This window comes from Olea europaea, chromosome 15 (genome assembly GCF_002742605.1).
Source record: "Olea europaea var. sylvestris chromosome 15, O_europaea_v1, whole genome shotgun sequence".
In the NCBI taxonomy this organism is placed as follows: Eukaryota; Viridiplantae; Streptophyta; class Magnoliopsida; order Lamiales; family Oleaceae; genus Olea; species Olea europaea.
In genome coordinates, this window is record NC_036251.1 from 13974270 (window position 1) to 13995396 (window position 21127).

At 32.2% G+C, this 21127-nt stretch overlaps 2 protein-coding genes across 2 annotated transcripts; one reads left to right on the forward strand and one right to left on the reverse strand.

Moving 5' to 3' along the window:
• The first annotated feature begins 208 nt into the window (after positions 1–208).
• Positions 209–2662, forward strand: LOC111410239 (peroxidase 27-like). Its single transcript, XM_023040501.1, has 4 exons — positions 209–467; positions 956–1144; positions 1296–1461; positions 2025–2662. The coding sequence occupies exons 1-4, from the start codon at positions 243–245 to the stop codon at positions 2429–2431; spliced, it is 987 nt and encodes a 328-aa protein (XP_022896269.1). The 5' UTR covers positions 209–242; the 3' UTR covers positions 2432–2662.
• Positions 2663–7689: 5027 nt separating this feature from the next.
• LOC111410241 (xanthoxin dehydrogenase) lies at positions 7690–11607 on the reverse strand. The gene is made up of 3 exons (XM_023040503.1): positions 11455–11607; positions 11299–11370; positions 7690–8635 (listed from the first exon to the last, which is right to left on the reverse strand). The coding sequence occupies exons 2-3, from the start codon at positions 11340–11342 to the stop codon at positions 7837–7839; spliced, it is 843 nt and encodes a 280-aa protein (XP_022896271.1). The 5' UTR covers positions 11343–11370; positions 11455–11607; the 3' UTR covers positions 7690–7836.
• Positions 11608–21127: the final 9520 nt, after the last annotated feature.

A 21127-nucleotide genomic window follows, 5' to 3' on the forward strand; every position in this document is an offset into this window, starting at 1 on the left:
TTTAACAAATAATAATTGATTGTCAACTCTTATGTTTCAAAGTAAACCAGAATATATAAATTAAACATTGTTGTCGTGCTAGTTATTTTTAAAATAATATACTATTGCTCCAGTGAACTTTGCAACCACAGCTCTGTCATGAAAAATTCAACTCTTATAGTATATAAAGGGCTTTCCGTTGGCCCTAATTGTTTGAAAGAATAGAAGCAAAATATATCAATCTATTGTTAAGGGATTGAATTATGACAATCCAGAAGCTAATTTCAGTTTTCTTTCTTCAACTTCTTTGTGTTCATGTATTCCTTTTTGACAGGACTAATGCACAATCCCTAAGAGTAGGGTTCTACAATGGTACATGTCCTTCTATCGAGGAGATTGTGAAGAACACAACCGCTAGCTTCATATCTCAAGCACCATTACTTGCTCCTGCATTGTTGAGAATGCATTTTCATGATTGTTTTGTTAGGGTATGTATGTACTTTATAGTTTTTGAATTTTTTAATATAAACATAAATGCTAGCTATTTTTATTTAACTTAAACAACATATTCTATTAAGAGTTAGGAATTGACATGCTAAAGTCATATTATGTTGCCTAGTCTCATGTAGCTATTTTCATTTGACTTAAATAACATATTCTATTCATTAAGAGCTAGGAATTGACTTGCTATCACGTCGCCTAATCCTATCTAATTTAATGTTACAACTAACAAAGTGCCAAAAGGATATTCGATTGAAAAGCATTACTAAATTGAAAAACTCTAGTTAGAACATAAAATTTACCATCATCTATAGTAGGACGATCACTTTTTAATGTACATTTTCCCTGGCAAATCTTCGCGTAACAAATTAGTAGGGATTAAAATCAGTTAGTAAATGTGAAAATTTTGTGTGCATGTCTGTGTAGGAGAAATCATGAAGTCTGATATAATATGTTTTTTATAATGAATTGGCAGGGATGTGATGGATCTGTATTAATAAACTCTACAACAGGAAACCAGGCCGAGAAGGATGCAATCCCTAACCAGAGCCTTAGAGGTTTCGAGGTTATTGATGCTGTCAAGTCTGCCGTGGAGAATATATGCCCGTCTATTGTCTCGTGTGCTGATATCCTCGCTTTAGTAGCCCGAGATGCAGTAACATTGGTAACAAATATATACACACTCACACATATATATGCGCGTTAGACTTTTGATAGGGGAAAAAAAAAAAAAATATATATATATATATATATATATATATATCTTGTCTACATATGTGCTGTTTACTGATTAATAACTACATAATAATTGGCAGTTGAATGGACCATCTTGGCAAGTTCCATTAGGACGACGAGACGGAAGAGTGTCTATATCATCAGAGGCCTTGGCCAATTTACCCCCTCCTTTTGCCAACATCACTCAACTCAAAGCATCATTCCGCTCAAAGGGTTTAAGTGATAAAGAGCTAGCAATCTTATCAGGTCAATTCCAAGAACTCACTCGAATAATAATAATAATATTATTATTATTAATAATTGAGGAATATGTTAGTTTCTTGTCACAAAATCAAACTTGCTTAAATAGAATTTACCTAACTTTTATGCCTAAGAATTACAAATGAAGGGAATGATCCTACTTATAGGGTTAGAACTCTTACCACTTGTACTGTTAAAATATTATGAGAAATAATCTCAAACAATTAGGAAAACTGTTCAGGATAAAAAGCGGAGAGAATGTTCTTCCGCTTATATTTTTATGAGTATTCGATACTCATCACTCGTAAGTCATAACATTATTACTTCGTTGCCATATTCATTGTGGTGGTTTATTCTTCAATACTAGTTTAGCATACTACATATCGGAAGCTACGAGCCAAAAAAATATTTTGGAGAGACAAGGAATCCCATTAACTGGCTTTTTTATCCTTTGGAGTGACTCGATGAATTCAATTAGTAGATCGATTTAAGAATGACTTCTCAAAGTGAAGATGGTATTGTAGGAACCAAATTAAGTTTAAAAACTAAAACATACAATTTCCTTTCAGGAGGGCATACCATCGGTATTTCTCACTGCTCTAGCTTCTCAAACCGGCTGTACAATTTTACGGGTCAAGGTGACACAGACCCTTCATTGGATCCCAACTACATTGTACAGTTGAGGCAGATGTGTAGCCCCACAGACACGACTTCCAACATCGAAATGGATCCTGGAAGTGCCACAACATTCGACACCAGTTACTACACTCTTGTCAGGGCAAGAAGAGGATTATTTGAGGCCGATGCAGCACTTCTGAATGACAATGCAACACGAAATTACGTTCTACGGCAGGCAAATTCAAGTGTATCAAACTTCTTTAAGGATTTCGCTGCTTCGATGGTGAAGATGGGAAAAATTGGAGTGACTACAGGCAATAGAGGTGAAATCAGGACGATATGTTCAGCCATTAATTAATATAACTCTTTCTAGTTAATTCATTATTATTAATTATTATATGTTCTTTATTTGGTTGATTAAGTACGGTCTAAATAAAATATGGCCTTTGTGAATGTAATAAGTGATTTATTTATCCTCTGTTTACATTATTAGTAGCTACCTTAAAGTTTCAAGTTGGAAAATTATTGTTGTGTTGAAGCAGTTAATTTATGTGACTGTACTATATGAGATATGTTATTGTTCCTTTTCTTCCTCCTCCTTTTTATCAATTGTAAATTGGCGTGGCTTTACCCTTTTTTATTGTGTCCAACTCGTCCAAAATGTAAACACATGTTGATGTTGCTAATGTCGGAAATTTATATGCACAGCAGAATTTTTTAAAATAGTATTTCAATTCCTCCCAAAAATCTTCTTTATATTTAGATAGAAACTATGATTGGAATTATACTTTTGTTGGATTATGCAAACTCAATTGCTTATTTTGAACACAAACAATCAAGATCTACAATTCACAATTTTTTAATTGTCCAAACTTCAATGGAAATCCACGTAGGAAACAAGAATGAAAGAATTAAGATTTCTCTTTTCTTTTGTTAACCTTAACATCTTATTAATACAAGTTTAAGTGGGGTTGGTTTGTCCCTTAAACTTAACCTGGTCCAATATTTAATTAATTAAATTAATTAAATTTGGTCCATAAATTAATTAATCCAATTAATAAACTTGGGTATATTAACTAGCAACTCAATTAATTATACAAATATCTAAGATTTGTTAATTAATTAATTAGTGACATTATTCTTCTAGATATCCTTTAAGTATGGCCCATTAGGTTCTCAATCACGATACCAATAACGTGAATAATTATTATAATTTATCACAATCGATAAATTATATTCTCATTTTAATTGCTTTATATTCGTCTCTAATTGACATCTAGCTATATGATAGAATAGTACATGCAATGAAAAATGTGATCATCACCATCTGCACCTCACATCTCGACATAGTGGAACGTGTAACCAGCCTTTTTAGGTTCAACTACCACCTTGCTTTCATGCATTCCCAAAGCTTGCTTGCTAGCAATCTCGGTATGTGATATGACAACCAGTTTTGTTTATTTACAGTGAAAATTATAATATCTTTGTTAATATAATTCGATCATTTACAAGATATGAAAGTGTGTCAATCTTGATCATCGATCATATCTTTAATTCCATTCTTAAGTCAATATAAGTCAGAGACGGAACATTTTTAATTTCAGAATTATCTCTAGTTTATTTCATAAGGATTTTTATTTCATAATTTAAGACATGATTTATTTTGTTATAAATTTCAATCTATGTTAAGCTATATTAGTGGAATTAATATTTGGACTTAATAAATTTAATCAAATGTAACGTTACAGAACATTTTTTATTTCTTCATTATCTCTAGTTTATTTCATAAGGATTTTTATTTCACAATTTAAGACAGGATTTATTTGGTTATAAATTTCAATAGATGTTAAGCTATATTAGTGGAATTAATATTTTATTATTTGTTTAAAAAATGTGATATGCATGGTTTTTAACATTTATTTTGAATAAATTCTATTTTGTTATGAGTTCCTTCTATTAATTAATTTGTACTTGTTGATTTGATGTGCGTAAGCTGTTGAAATAAATAAATTTGATAACGATTTAAATTATTAAATTTGGATTGTTACAGTTTAGTGACAGAGCTTACATAAATAATAATAATTTTACTGTGAACAGTGAACTCCATTCATCTAAATGGTGAAAAAAAAAGGATTTTAAATGAATGTTTTGAATTGAATGATGATGTAAATTTAAAGTTCTTATATATGTAAGAATGTGAAAGATCTTTGGTACTCAATGACCATCCATCGACCATCATCTGATGACTCTAAGGTATGTAAAGAAATAAAAAGATGAATTTATTCAAACTTTTTGTATAACTAAAATCTTATTAATTTACTACTTTTAAACTTTTTAAGACCTGCATGTTTGTTTTCTCGCTAAAATTTATGACATGTATTACGATAATATAAGTATAACATATTAGACTTAGTATTGGTATGTGACGGGTGACTTAATATTAAATTTTTAGGCAATAGCACCACCTACCCACACTAATATGATGCCCGACTTATTGTGAGCAGTACAAGAGCTGAGCAAATTGAATCAAGCATCTCCACCACCAAATGCACCTCTTTTTTGTCCCTAGAGCTATCTCATTGGTTGAATTGTTTCGTAGGTACAAGCCTCTTACTTTCGACGGCGGTTCGAACCTACTAGCTGTCAAGGAACGGAATAGAGGTCTAGAATGTATCTTTCGACATATTGCTCGTACACATGCACAGAAGGTATAATGTACAAAGTTTATTTTTGTTGGAGTAGACAATAATTGGTGGGAATCTATCTCACTACGATAACTTAAGAGAAGCAGTATAACCTGACTTGAGAGCAATTTAAGGATGAAGTGATGTCAAAGTATTTTCCACGGGCTTTGAGAGATTTTAAGGAATCAGAGTTTCTGCATCTCAAACAAGAAGACATGACACTTACTGATAACGAGAGATAGTTTGAGCACCTCTCAAGGTATGCCCCACACTGATAGATACAGAAGTTTAGAAAATCAAGAGGTTCGACAAATAGAGTACGCTTGGAGATCGACGTGATCATTATGTCTCATCGTTTCACTTCATATCGTGAAATGTTAGAAATGGTGCGTGCCATTTCATACCAGATGACTACATTTGAGCAATATGCCCAACAGAGCAAAGAGCATTGGAAAAAGGAAAGTGGAATGATCGAAGTAAGGACAAATGTAACTAGCTGAATAAAAGACTAAACACATGAGTTCGTATCAGTGGGACGTGTAGGAGTATTACACCTTGTCCTAAGTGTAATAAACTCTACAGTGGTGAATACTTATTTGGGAAGAACATGTGCTTTCAGTGTGATAAGCCGAGGCATATTACTCTCAACTGTATGGAGCCTCCAAAGAAGAAAGATAATGATTAGGACAAGAACAAGAAAGGGAAAACCAGAGTTTTGACCTGAATTAGCATGAGGTTGAGCAAGATCCTAGTGTAATAATACCTTTTTTTGAGTACCTATTTATGTTCTTTGATTTTGCATTCTCCCTCACATGGTTGTATCCTAGCCAATCCAAGCCTAAATGACATCGAAATCTTTCATCGCTAAAAAGTATAAGTCCACTAGCAATAGTTTTTCGTCAATCTCTAACTTTATCGTCTCAATCATCTGATTTGTTCAAAGAGTTTTTCTGAAGGGATTCTAACCTCTAATGTAGTATTCATTTTCACACATACAATATTAGACTGCAATGAAAGATACAAAAATAAAAGAACTTGTAGCCTTGAGTCAAAAAGTATATAAGAAAGTACATTGGATAAGCAATGGAGTAAACCAGATTGGACGTAAAATCCTAAAGTTGACTACGAACTCGGCAGCAACAAACAAGTTTCTTGGAGGAAGGAGTATGATAATAAGAAGAGTGATAATTTTATATCTCACAGTTGCTTCATGTGTGAAGGATCGTATCTCATATGGAACTGCCCTAAACTGGGACCTTTGCCGTCCATCTCGTAAAGCAAATCGGAAGCCTCAAATAGCCAATATGTGGATGAGGTTCAGATGAATTCATTGCAGCTGTTTAAAGCTATCAATATTGAAATTGTTTCCATGGGGACTATGGGGGATAGCTTTTGGGAATGCAATTAGTTGAAGTCCTTAAGGATAATAAAGACATGATGTCTGATGTCCGCAAAGTTGTCTAGTGAACTATCGCCTACGTCTGTGTTATTTGTAACCGATCGTAACCAAATATTTTTCTGTTGTGATTATCTGTGTATGCTGCTATTGATTGTGACAAGACTTGTATTATCTATGATCAACTGTGAGCAAGTTTGTCTTCATTATAATTGTTTGTGACTAGATTAGTTTTGAATTGTGACTCAAAACACATGTCGACACACAGTCAATAGGTGACAGTCATATAGTCCTTATTTGAGCCCCATTTTTTGTCAAAATATATTCCTTTCTCTTCTTTTCAACTACAAAATATTCGATAAAATAATATTACATGTAAATTAAAACTTTTTCTTATTTTTTAACCACATATTCTCCAAAAAATCATTATTCCAAAATGTATTTTTGACCCAAAATGGGTCTCAAACAAAGGCTAAGATTTTATGAAATACACTACATCAACCTCCACCTCCATAGTAGCAAACTCATCTATTACGTGTAAAACTTCACCACCGTGATACCACCCAAGTCGGTCACCACCTCAAATCCACCTCCTCATCCCCAACTCTACCTCATCCAATTATCCATCCTCGTAGACTCTGATGAAAAGTCACATCGCAATACATATGGTTGTATTATTTTTGTGCGTATGTGGTTGTATGTAGAAGAATTATCTCTGTATTGTATCATCTGTTCTTTAAATTTTTCATAATCTTTCTTTAAGATATTTTTTAAGAAAAATTGTAACTATTCAAGCTACTATTTTTGAGTCAGGATTACTATCTGAAAAGTTCAAAATTACTATTCACTATTCATCAATAAAGAGAGTATGTGAGTAAAGAGATAAAAAGTTTTGTAGATGGATGAAGTAGAGAGAAAGCTTGTATCAGTAAAGAGAGTCATAAATATCTTTGTAATAATTTCGGGGGATCATGATTCACGCTTGTCTCAATAGAGAGAGATGTGGGGTAGGTATATTATAGTAGGGTATATATAAATTGGTATATTAAAAATTTAATATCTTCATTGTTACCAGATTTGTGAGATTAAAACTTATCGTCCTTAGTTTTTAATAGTATACTTTACCTTGTGTAATTTTCCCTGACAAAAATATCTAAGGCCCACACCAGTCGGGCAACTTGCCACCTCTAGTCATTGCCATTTCCATTTTTAAAATCAGACAGGTTTTAGAAGTAATGAAGGACCTAAAAGGACCTAACTCGATGATTAATTCTTTTCACAAACATTCCTAACAATATTTCGAACAAATTACAAATATAGGATAATTTTTCTAAGATTCTAACCTTCGAACGTTCTTCAAGCCATCCACGGCAACTGAAAGAGCATTTCCTCAAGTATAAACGGAGATCACAATAGAATTTAAGCTTATGATGAAATAGAATCGATTGCAACAGTTGCTGCTTATAAAACTGCAGGAACATGGCAATATGGATAGCAAAAATGATAAATAACTTTGAAGGAAGCACAGCTAAAGAAGAAGAATAATTATGTTCAATATTTTTAGCCCCTTGAAAAAAATATGTAAGATTTACCAAGTAATAGCAACAAGATAAACAGTGAAACACCTATTCTGTAAGTGTCCCGTTTTCACTAATCAATTTTGCTCAAAAATATTACATAGTTTCACCTAAATACCTGAAGAGAGTGGTTTGCAGATGTGAAACCACCATCGACCATGAGATTCGACCCACTTATATATCTTGCCTCATCACTGGCCAAGAAGACTACAGCATTTGCCACATCATCCACTGTCAATTCCACACCCTGCAAGTTGGCATTCCTCCCCACGAACTCACGGAAACTAATCATTGAATCCTCGGTCCTCTCGTTCTCCGGTAAGTGAGCCAGAGCCAAACTCGTTGCAACAGCATAAGGTGAAATGCAGTTCACACGGATACCATGTTTCCCTAGCTCTGCTGCAACATTCTTGGTGAGCCCTAAAACAGCATGCTTTGACCCTGTGTACGCATGTGGGCCCAGACCACCAATGACACTTGTAACACTGCATATGGATATAATTGACCCCCTCTTAGCTGGAATCATTATCCTTGCAGCGTGTTTCATTCCAAGGAAAACCCCTTTTACATTTACATCAAACACCTTCTCAAACACAGAGAGATCGAAGTTCCTAATATCTGGACATGGCGGGCCTGACAGCCCAGCATTGTTAACCATTATATCAAGGGTACCAAACTTATCAACTGCGAAATCAATTGCACGACTGATATCATCTTCGAGTGTCACATCACAATGGCAAAAGGAAACAGAGGTGTCATCACCTAAGGTCTTGCACAAATTCTGACCAATGTGGTCTTGAATATCAGCTACACAAACTTTTGCACCATGTCTGTGGAACAGCCGTACGATGCTCTCTCCAATACCAGCAGCACCTCCGGTGACCAAAGCAACTTTTCCTAATAATCTGAAAAACCAAGGTCATCTTTGATATATATACAGGTTCAACGATAAACATTCGGAGTGTAGAGATGAGACGTTGATTTTGCAACCAGACCTGCTTACAACAATTGATCCCAAGTTTATATCTAGTTACTTGACCTATTCTCGCCCAGAAAAAGGGAATATAATCACAAAATAAAATTGAATTGATTTAGAATTCAAAAAATTGTGAAAAGGCATATCGGCGAAAATTTCCATGTATTTAACTCGACGGTCAAAGGAGATGAGTTCATAATATAAAAATCTGAGAGGTTATCGAATAAGTTTTGGTTATGCAGATCAATAAAATATGTCAACAATAAGATAAATATTTTTCATGGAGAACAACCAATCTTCGACGACGAAGATATTCTAGACATGTTCGATAGTGTACCTACAACCTATGGATATGATTCGAAAGATGAGACCTACAGTTTTATGTATACCATAACACATGAGAAGACACATAGAAGGAAGTACTCATACTAGAACTAGTTTTAAGCCTTCTTTATTTTTTCTTGTACTTCCCACATTGGTGGGATAAGTCTCATAGTTTGTTTGCAGCATTTTACTTTTCACTTGCTGGAGGTTAGGTCAAGCCCCCTCATAAGTTAATTTCTGTTGTTATCTCCATTATTAATGAAACAAGCAGCCCTCAAGTGGTTTTGATTTTTTATCATTTTTTAAAAAGTGTCTAACTGTTTTATAACCTAGGGTAATTGGAATTCTCCAAGTTTGGTACGAATCTCCATAGATTGTTAGCCACCAGAACAAAGCAAACATCCAAATGGTTTCATAAGAAATGTGTTCATATAAAGCGAAATCAGTGATTCCAGGTCATAGAAATTAGGACTCATCAGCCTCTGAAAGAAGATAACTATTAGAATAAACCCCAGTAAAAACTTAACTCACTCTCAATTATGAAGGCGAACAAGAATTCCAATGGGTATTTTCAGTTTTTTGCTGTTAGAAATGTAATATAGCCAGATGAAAAGAACAATAAACCCAGCTTCCCATATTCCGACCGAAAAATCTATAAACAATAAACACGTCCATGCTTTGAAAGTGAAAATATTCACTTAGAGGAGAACAGACTAAATGGGGTATTTTAAAAAGATCACAGGTATCCAAAAATCATGTAACAGCTGAGATTCGGAAAAGGAACTTCAGTTTATTTTGCACAAACTTCATCTATAATTAAAATATAATCCACGATTTTGAAGGTGGGATGGCTAAACCATATTTCGTTGAGGGAAAAAAATTTTTTAAAAAAATAATAATAATAAATAAATAAATAAAGGAGAAGAAGAAGAAGAAGAAGAAGAATGAAACTAATTCATTATAAGCTCCAGTTATTGCTGCAAAAGGGCTAAAGAATCAAATGCTGTAATGGTAATTTCATATCCAAAACCTTCTACCACATTCCAGTTTGAACATGCAGTATCGTTGGCCAAACCTTTTTCTAAAAGGATGACAACCTTTCTTTAAATCTTTGTTAAACCAAATCCATATTGGTGAACAATAAGAAATAAACCATGTTTCATTCTTCCCAGAACCTTTTCCAATATGCCTAAGTTCAGCAAAGAAAATCTTGAGTGAGACACAAACTAACAAGTCAGTGAAGATTTGAAAAAAAAATTACACATTTTCCACTAGATAAGCTATTATACCCTGTTAAATCCATAAGTTATATCAGATGACCGATGTCATCCTGGGGGTAATTATCCCCCACTCTGACTGTATTAAAAATCTAATGATTTTGAACGAACGCAAGAATCCAAATTGAAAATTGACGTTCTGTCCTGTTATAAGCAGAGTCTATCCTAGCTATTTGACAGAAATCATATACTCTTTGGTGAGAAACCTAAATCCACTGACCAAAAATTTTGGAGATGTTCTTATTCAGACTGCCAATTATAAGAATGAATGGAGCTTTTCAAACAGATTGAAACTTCACCCGTAAGATCAACTCTTCGTAATTCATAAGCTTTATATTATTAGCAGAAGTTGAAATCTCACCGGATCCAATCGGTACAATAGCTGCCAGATATATCATAGGTTCCACAATAGTAGAGAGCATTAAAATACAGTTTCAGCAAACATTTGGGAGGACGAGATAATTATTTTAATAGAGTTCAAGCAAGTTTAATTTTCCTAAAGAGTACAACACCCTACCCCTACACACCCAAAACACCCTTTGCCCTAATTGTTCAAGATATTCAAGCCAAAATCACGGCTGAAAGATTTGACACTGTGTGATTCTCATCTCAATCTCCTCAATCACACCACTTACGGACAAACTCAGAATTCAATTGCATTGGCCATGAAATTTTCTTAAGTGATTCACTAATTTCAACCTATCAAAAACTCTAATGCTTTTCAATTAAAACCTATTGATAAATTAAAGCCAAGAGTATGAATTTTTCACATAAATCTTAACAACATAAATAGCTGTATCGATCTCTAAGGCTAAAATACAACCCCCGGCCCCAATAAACCAGCAACCAAAACAACACAAAAATGGAGGTGAACAAACATAGAACTAAAATCAAACCGCTCCAGATAAAAATAAAGCAGCCTGCTTATGTAAATGCACGCTTATTCAAGTACTAAAGAAATGAAGTTATAGATATCTCTTTAGATCATTACCTTCGACTGGGAAGAGAAGAATCGGAAGAACTTGTTGCTGCCATAGCAAAGAATTTATGCTTTAAAGGTCTTCTGCTCACTCATACACACACAGAATATATCTAATTATATTATACAAAAAGAATATTTACAGATCAGTTCTGTTCTTTGTTGTACCTGTATGATTGTTAGCAGGATGTAGAAATGTGAATCCGCTGGGACCACATATGGTCCAGAGAGAGACAGCCTGAGTGTGTACAAATTTTCGGAACAATAGGCGGCTGGAATTAAGAAAATTTTCACTAGATGAGTGGCACTCGTGGGATGACTGGCTGAGGGGAAAGTAGTGTAAAATCTCATAAAAATTTCGGAATTATTTGCTTGTACAGAATTGGTTGCCCATTTTGTTGACAGAACAGTGTTGACAGACTGTGATTCACTGCAAAAACTGTTTTTTTTTTTTTTTTTCCTTGGGACAAAACCCAATGGCAAAATGCCATGTAATATTCCATCAAAGTGTATGTATGGATTTTCTGTACACATAGTAAGTCTCAAAAAATTATCCCTGTAATATAAAAGGGATAAAACTGTCAGACGACCCTGACAGATGACTCCCCAATAGGGGGCACCTAATAGGCGCCTGAACGTCCAGCAAGTCCCATATAAAAGAGAGAGATTTTGTTTTGGCACTGTTCATAAAGTTGTGTGCCAACCTTTTTTTCCTTGTTTTTTCTCCAAACATTGAAAACTTGCAGGGTAATTTGCTTTCACACTCACACAACTATCTCACTTTCCATTTCTCTTTACATAGCTGTATTCGTCTTCATTCCACTTTGAATTCTGAGCCACACAAATTGAATCTCATTTCTTTTTTTCCTTTTTGCATCGAACTCCACCATAGAAAACCCAAGCTTGCTCCTTCTGGAAACTCACTCATCTTGATGCGAACCCATGTAACAATAATAGCTACGAAACTCATAAGAGATTGAATCGAACTCAAGAAAGCCAGTAAATCAAAGTTTTAAATTTCATTCAAAAATATTAAACTAAATAACATATACAATCGCCAACAATATGTTGATCCCTTGATCACAAATTTCAAGAATCTCACTTGCATTATTTGAACGCCAATGGAGTTGCGAATTTTTTTATGTAGTTATGTCCTAAAATCTAAAATATCTCTATTTTTCTTTCACAACTCCTTAGCCTCTTTCAAAAATTTAGGCCGTGGTTGATTTGTTGTTTTCGGCCCATTTTCCGTTTTCCATTTTCGAAAACGCGTTTGTTCTGTCATTTTTGAAAATGCATTTTCGAAAATGAGTTAAAATTTAACTGAAAACGCAAAACGACTTTTTATCGTTTTCAGCGTTTTTAGTTATAAATGTCGAAAACGCTCAAAACGCGGAAAATGGGCCGTTTTCGCGGAAAACTAAAAATCGTTTTGAAAATGAAAATGAAAATCAACCACTACCTTAGTTTCTTGCTTTCTTTCTTCTATCGACTGATCTCTCTCGTTCCCCTACAAAGATACACAAAAGCATTATCACTAATGCAGAAAGCATCTTTAATTGAAAAATCAATTCGGAAGCATTGGGACAAAGTTCAAGTTATAACTGATGTATGTGGTTCAGCTAATTACTTTTGTTCTTTTTATTTATCACTGCGGTTTCTCTTTTACCTTGAAACTTTGCAGGCCATTAGGAACTATTGCTATGATGACAACGCACTCCTTATTGCTTGTGGGGTTTCAATCGAAAAGCAGCCCACTCAAGTTGATGGCCTGGTTCTTGAGGCACCCAAGGTGCTTATTGACCAGTTTTTTGATGGATACTTGGGCAGGTTCTTTTATATTCCACATTTCATTGGATTCCTTTTAGGTTGGCAAATTTATAATTTTCAAGGGCTAACCATATGTTATATTCTTTATCAATATACAGGCTAAGTTAACAGGAATATAGACCCCCTTTATGATACTTTGTAGCTTGTAACTTAACTATGATGGTGTATGAAATTCAACTTTTAAATATACAAATCACCCTTTGTTCACACATTAAAGTATTATTTTAAACTTTATCGTAGTTATCAAATATTTTCAATACTAATACAAATAGTTTTCTCTCCGTATATACGATATTACATACTCAACTAAATCATGTCACGTGCATCTTACTAGTTGTTATAAAATAACGAGAAAATAGAGATAGTGATATGATCCAAGATGGGGGAGTCAAGAAGGCAACTCCGAGCCGAGAAATGTTGACTATCGAAGAAGGTCCGATGACATGAAACGAGTTAAAGAGGTGATGGGGATACTTGTCAAAGTCACTATTAATGACACCATGTTCAGGACGCAAATTGGAGCAACTTTCATGTTGGGGTCAAGAGTCAAAGTGAATTGGATCAACATAATACAAGCAACAAAAGACAAAGGCCAAAATAACAACTATGTGGTTGCATAGTTGCTCAAGGCATGCGACCGCATGCATACTGGCAGAGAATTTTACGTCACAACACAAGTGTTCTATGCGACTGCATTCAGTAACACTATGGGTCGCATAGTTAAAAACGAGGACGCGTTTTTTCCTTTTTTGCGAGAAATTTTCATTACTAGGAGATTTTAATTTCGTTTTTTGTTTATTTCTTTAGGAGACTAGTATAAATACTTTACATCTTTCATTGTATTAAAAACCTTTTGACATTTTGGTAATTAAGAGATTATTGCTTTCTTCATTGTTCTTCCAATTGGACAATAAATCGAACTTATCAAGGAGAAATTCTTGTGGCGTTCAACTCCTGATTGTGGGTTTTTCAATTGTGTAAGCGAGGGGTTCATTGCATCATTGTTATCTTTGGGTTTCTTGTTTCACTTTGTTGGATTCAAATCCAAAATCGGGTTATTAATTGGTATTCTTGGGTTCCGCATCAATTTAGTTGTGGGTTTTGTAGTCATTGTTGCTACGAGGTTCGGATCAGATAGACTTACGTACTTCATTGAGAATCAAAACTTCGTATTTAGAGGAAATAATTAGGACTGCAATGATATAACGGTCATTCACTAACAAAGAAAATTAATGATTGTTCCCCTTAATAAATGAAAATTATTGTAGATTCTCTTTTATTTAGTGGAGAATAAACTATTAGTACTAGTAAGTTAGTCCCTTCACATCACACAATATTGACACTTATAATATTCTTCTGAAATACTAATATAAATAAACCTTAGCCTCCTTAAAACAACTTTAATTTAAATTGCAATTCTTTAGTATCCATACAATATTTACATTGAAGTGTATAAATTTATGATTATTCAACTATAAACATAATATTTTTTGAAACATGTGCTACTTTGAGAGCGAGTTATATTTTACTATTCATTCTTCAAAAACAATATATTAATATTCTTCTAAAATATTGAAATTGTAATGTCAAAATATTCGACAACAACAATATTTTGTAATAAACAGATATGAGTACTAAATTCCTAGACTCGAGAATCGACCAAGAAAAAGTGAAGGGTGAAAGGGTCAAAAGGTTCAACCAAGGTCAAATCAAGATCGAATTGAATGCAATAAATAAATAAATACGTACAAATAATAAAATACTATGAAATCAATAATTTTTTTTAAAAATTTTAATATTAATAATTCAGAGTAAATCTATGTTTGTTAATGAAATTCATTATCAAGTGTAATTTAAGTTAAATTTGAAAATTAAAAAAACGAAAACATAAAAGTGGATATTAAGTTTAGTTAGCTAGGATTTTCAAAATCACATATTTGGCTTGGAAAATGGTTTTGATGGGCATTTTATTTATTTATTTATTTATTATTATTATTATTTTTTTTTTTGGCTATCCCGCTATTCCACATTGAAAGTCTATGAAAACTCTTAAAAGGAATTCATCTATAATACCATTATCCGACATTAAAAGTTTATGAAATCATTTGAGAGAAGTACATATATAAAATGAGCATTCCGTATAGTGTATGAGGCCCATAAAAAAAAAATTCAAAATTTTTAAATTAAAAATTAGTATAATTGCCATCTGTTCACCAGTTCACGGTTAAACTGATTGGCTCAGTGGGTTATGAGCGATTTTGTGCTAGTCGATTAACCAAGCATGATTGGCCCTATTTTGGATTCGATTCCCGATTCTACTAGCTGAATCGGTTGAGTTGGGCCAAATTTAATAACATTGCTAGTTAAAAATGTTCAAAATTTGTAAATTAAAAATTAGTATGACTGCCATCAATTCACTAGTTCACGGTTAAATTGATCGGCTCGATGGGTTATGAGCGACTTTTGTGCAAGTCGATTAACCAGGCATGATTGGCCTTGATTTTGGATTCGATTCTCGATTCTACCGACTAAACCGGTTAGACTGGGTCAATTTTAATAACATTGCTATATTCATAAATTATAGTATTTAATAAAAAAAGTACAAATGGGGATGACAACGAAGTGAGTACAGGGGTAGGTTGGCCATTCTTGGCCCCATCCCATTGGATATCTTTCGTTAACTAGCACCATCCCCATACCAATTAAAGCGGTTTGGGACGAGATCGGGGTAGGGCGTTGCAAGTCCCTAACCCATTTATCGCACCCGTTTATTTTTTGTTATTTATTTATTTTATTTTTTGTTTTTAGATTTTTTTGTCTTTAGTTAATAAATATTATTAATTTTTTTTTTCAATTTATTAATAGCAACTCATATTCTCTTTAAAAATATTGATAAATATTTTATTTTTGTTTGATAAAAAATTAAAATTTAAAATTAACTTTAAACGAGACGGGTAGCGAAGCAGAGACTATATTTAACGTACCCGTTTCGAGGCAATGACCTTGGCTCCGTCCTCGTCCCATTCATTAGACTAGGCAGGTAATTTTGGCCCCATTTGGGGCGAGGCCCACGGTATTGGGTCGAACGAGTTTTTATTGCCATCCCTGAGTAGAAACATGATATAATCCGGTGATAAATTTGGAAGAAATAAGATAGATATGCATTGGAAATAGAGATTTGATTTTGAAAATCACATCTATATTAATTTTAAATTGCCATCATGTAAAATATACTATTACATTACTGTTCAATGTATAATAATGATAATGTAACGATTTAGCATACAGTAATGAAAGGCGTGACTCACCAAATTTACTTTATTGTAATATACCAAATCTCCACACTTTTCTTCGACTAAATGAATCATTGTTTTTTTGGAATAATTTGTGATCACCACAATTCAATGCTTCTACGTACTACATGTACATTACACACATTTCATGATCTAAACACTACATTAAATCATCAAATTTTTTGAATCAACAAATTTCAAAGTTCGTGACAATATTTGATTTGAATGATTTTATAATTTTTATTTTTTCGGAAATACTTCAAGAATATTAGTTCGTGTAAAATCATGATTCTTCAAGAGCAATGTCACTACATTCATTTGATTCATAGACCGCTAGATTTTAATTATAATTGGTGAGTTTGAAGAACAATGAGTTCTAAACACGTGGTTCAAATTTTACAACGATCGGAACACAAAACATTAATATATCAATAATTTGATCACGGTTGTGTAGGCTATCAAGATGCTTTATTAAGAGCATTAAGTAGAGAAATAGAATCTGAAACATGATTAGAATCTCTAATAAATATAGAAGAACAAATATAAATGTTTAGACGGAATAAACTGAAATTAGTAAAAGCTTTAGATATATATAAAAAAGGAAATTTATTTAGCAAATCTTTAATATATTAGCATTATGGAGAAAGATATATTTCATGTACATATGATTATCAATTTATATCTATAGATTTAATAGAAAAAAATCTTAAAAAGAAATCGTTAATAAAATTCTTCATTAGACTCATTTAGGATTAATAATAATAGAAGTAAAAGGGTTTCATAGAGAAAATTTAGGAGCTAAAGTATTAGTATATTTATATCATTGTAGGTTCACAAATAAAATAAATTGGTGTAGAATTTTTTCAAGTTTTTTGTCTTCAAAAATTAATTGCTAGTAGACTTTCTATTGCTGTTAGGAAAAATCGGTTTTCAAAACGTGTGTAAATTTTTGAAAGACTTTTTGCTACAAGTCTTTTACTTACAATTTTTAAACTTTACAAACGTATTAAAATTTTTGAAAGATTTTTTCTTTCTTTGACGAAAACCTTTTGCTACAAGATTTTTTTAAAAAACTACAAGACTTTTTCTTGCAAAGAATTCATTATAAAAACTTTCAAAACGTGTTTAAATTGGTAGTTTTTCTAAAAACTTTTCTTTTATTACTTGTCATAAAATACAAAATAGCAAGATAATTTCTAAATTTGATTGTAGATCTGAATTTTCGCAAATAAAAATGGCAAATGAATCTATTCCTTGGACATCTTTTACTACTCCATTAGGACACTTTGAATAATTAGTCATGCCTTTTGGATTAAAAAATGCACTCTCTATTTTTCAAAGAAAGATGGATAGTATATTTAATTCTCTTTCATTTGTTTGTGTATATATAGATGATATTCTAGTACATAGTAAAAACTATAAAAAAAACATATGAAACATTTAGCGATAACCTTGACTAAATTTTATAGAAAATGGTTTAATTATAAGTAAAAAGAAGATGGAAATAAATAAACAAAAAATTGAATTTTTAAGAATAATTTTAGGAAAAGAAAAGATTCAATTATAGCCGTATATATTAAAGACAATTTTACGATTTCTAAACAAAATTGAAGAAACCAAGAATTACAAGCCTTTTTAGGAATATTAAATTATACTAAACATTTTATTAAAGATTTAGGAAGGAAAGTAGGACTATTGTATGATAAATTGTCTAGTAAATGACAAAAATATTTTAATCAATTAGATATAGAATTAGTTAAAAAAATAAAAGCTGAAGTTAAAATTTATCACCATTAGAATTACCATTAGATAGTGAATATAAAATAATAGAAATTTGATTGTAAATCTGAATTTTCGATAGAATATTATTTAAATAGAATCAATTTCACCAAGAACATGACATAGAATTCGTCTAGAATAGAATTATAGAATACATACAAAAATTATACTTTATCAAGAATAGTAATATAATATTATTTTTAAATATTACTATTGTGTGGATTTGTACTTCTTTGGTGGCAATAAAACAATTCAAATAAAACATTTATTTGAAAACAATGCTATAATATTCTTCCGATTTTTTTTTTTAAGAATTCAATACTTTTAATTGAAAATTCTACGAAATTTCATTCGTTCTAATAAAGACGGCAATCAAGATTATCTAAAAAACAATAAAAGCCTTTAATTTATCAAATATATTTGAATAAATTAACTTTTAAAAATAAACAACTAAATTTTAAAAATTGATAAATATATTATTGTCTCACCTTAATGAATAAGGGTAATAAAATGAATATTTTAAAACTGAATTATTAAAAAAAAAAAAAAAAAGTAAGCTGGTAATAAATGAGGCAAGAACCTCGCCTTCGTCCCGCCCCCTCACCTCGCCTTAAGCGGTTAATGGGGCGGAAGGTTGGGTAGGTTGCCCCGACCCCGACCCTTCCCTTATTTCTATAGAATATTATTTAAATAGAATTATGTTTCATCAAGAACATGACATATAATTTGTCTAGAATATAATACATACAAAAATTATACTTTATCAAGAATAGAAATATAATATTATTTTTAAATATAGCAAATTTGTGAATTTGTACTTATTCAGGAGCAATAAAATAATTCAATAAAACATTCATTTTCAAGCAATGCTATAAAATTCTTCTGAAAATTGTTCCACGAGCCTCCACCTTTGTGGTGCCCATATTTAATCATAGTTGTACAAGTTGCCCAGATTCTACGAATTTCTACGCTATTCATTTCGAAATAATAATATAACTCGTCCAAATTGTATGAATTCACCTTTTTTTCTAACAAGTATCAATCCAATATTGATTCATACTTTTATTTAAGAAGCAACTACAAAATATTTTTTTAAAAGTTAAAGATATATAATGTTTATACATATTCATGAGCATTAACACAATATTTTGTAGAATATTATTTAAATAGAATCATGTTTCACCAGGAACATGACATAGAATTCGTCTAGAATATAACACATACAGATTTTGTACTTTATCAAGAATAGTAATATAGTATTATTTTTAAATATTGTTATTGTGTAAATTTGTACTTCTTCATGAGCAATAAAATAATTCAAACAATGCTATAATGTTTTCAAATGTCATTTTTTCATATCTCCTAACTTTGTCTCATTCAGATTATTAGATAGAGAAAGTTGAATATAACTACAAGTATAGGTGATAACTAAATTGTATTAAATGATAAATTCATTTAAATATGAAGTCATATGATCGAATTTAATTGAGACTCGTATCCCACCATGTACACTTTTAACTCTATGATTAAGCAGGCATGTTAACTAAATAGATGACACGGATTTCCCTTGGCTCCTTGGGCCGAGTTTGCCTACATAGATGACTTTGGGCTTTTGTCCCATTGATATATTTACCCGCGGGAGGGGTCTAGGTCATGATTCAGTCAAGATTTCCAGTTTCTATCAAATACTCAAAATTGCAAAATTAATTACTAAATTGTTGAAATTCTGAGAATTACTATATTAATATTGACCTCATTTGGTAGCTTATAATTAATCATGCATGTTAGAATTGAGAACAATCAAGTTAGAGAAAATCACAGAAAAACTATTATTATTGAATTTAGAGGAATTTCATTCATTAATTACTGAATTTGGCTACTAGGATTAACGTGTGTGTTCGGGACTATCCCATTATCATTTTAATCAAATTTTCAATTATCAAAATCCTATCAAAATCTTTACTGAAAGATTTTGAATTAATTATGAGTTAATTAGTATATATTAGCTGTGTTAGAATAAAAAAAATTCATTACATCTGTCCCCACTCAACTTCACAATTTTAGTATTCCATTTCTTTCTCACTCAAAATCACAGCAACAAGGATATATACACACAAGCCCCCCGAAATATAGTCCAGTGGTGCAAATGACAGGAGTGAGGTTATCTCACGCCTTACTGACAACCGCAGTGTAGGAGTTCGATTCCTGAAACATGAAATTGAACTCCTTGTAGACGCAGTGTACAGACAGCTCTTATTCCCTAACCTGTTGGGGCACATTCCATGATTTACCTCTCTCACAACCCCACTCAACTTCACAATTTTAGTATTCCATTTCTTTCTCACTCAAAATCACAGCAACAAGGATATATACACACAAGCCCCCCAGAATATAGTCCAGTGGTGCAAATGACAGGAGTGAGGTTATCTCACGCCTTACTGGCAACCGCAGTGTAGGAGTTCGATTCCTGAAACATGAAATTGAACTCCTTGTATACGCAGTGTACAGACAGCTCTTATTCCCTGACCTGTTGGGGCACATTCCATGATTTACCTCTCTCACAAAACTCTAGGGGCGAGGTGGTGGAGGCCCTCAAGGTTAGGTTTCAAACTTTTTTTTTTTTTTTTTTTTTGGATATATACACACAAATCAAATTGTCAGGAATAAAATGTAACCACCCAAATTTTTAATATTTAAATCATTACTGAAAGTTTCATTTAAATTTAAAACAACGTGACATGCAATATATATAAACTTATGTAACTGTAATTTACGCAAATTCATGTAGAAAAATTTTATATATTCATTTATAAAAAGGAAAGAACGAAGATTTCGTTACGCCATATCTTTATCGTATAAGTTTGGAAAGATCAACTAAAATCAATCTACAATTTAAGAATTAGGGACAGAGTTCATCACATGTATAATAATTACCGTTT

Coding starts and splice junctions, on each gene's coding strand:
- LOC111410239 (XM_023040501.1), top strand. CDS start 243: ATGACAATCCAGAAGCTAATTTCAGTTTTCTTTCTTCAACTTCTTTGT. Junction 1,145..1,295: donor CCCGAGATGCAGTAACATTG/GTAACAAATATA, acceptor AATAATTGGCAG/TTGAATGGACCATCTTGGCA. Junction 1,462..2,024: donor AGAGCTAGCAATCTTATCAG/GTCAATTCCAAG, acceptor ATTTCCTTTCAG/GAGGGCATACCATCGGTATT.
- LOC111410241 (XM_023040503.1), bottom strand. CDS start 11,342: ATGGCAGCAACAAGTTCTTCCGATTCTTCTCTTCCCAGTCGAAG. Junction 8,636..11,298: donor TCTTCTCTTCCCAGTCGAAG/GTAATGATCTAA, acceptor TTGGTTTTTCAG/ATTATTAGGAAAAGTTGCTT.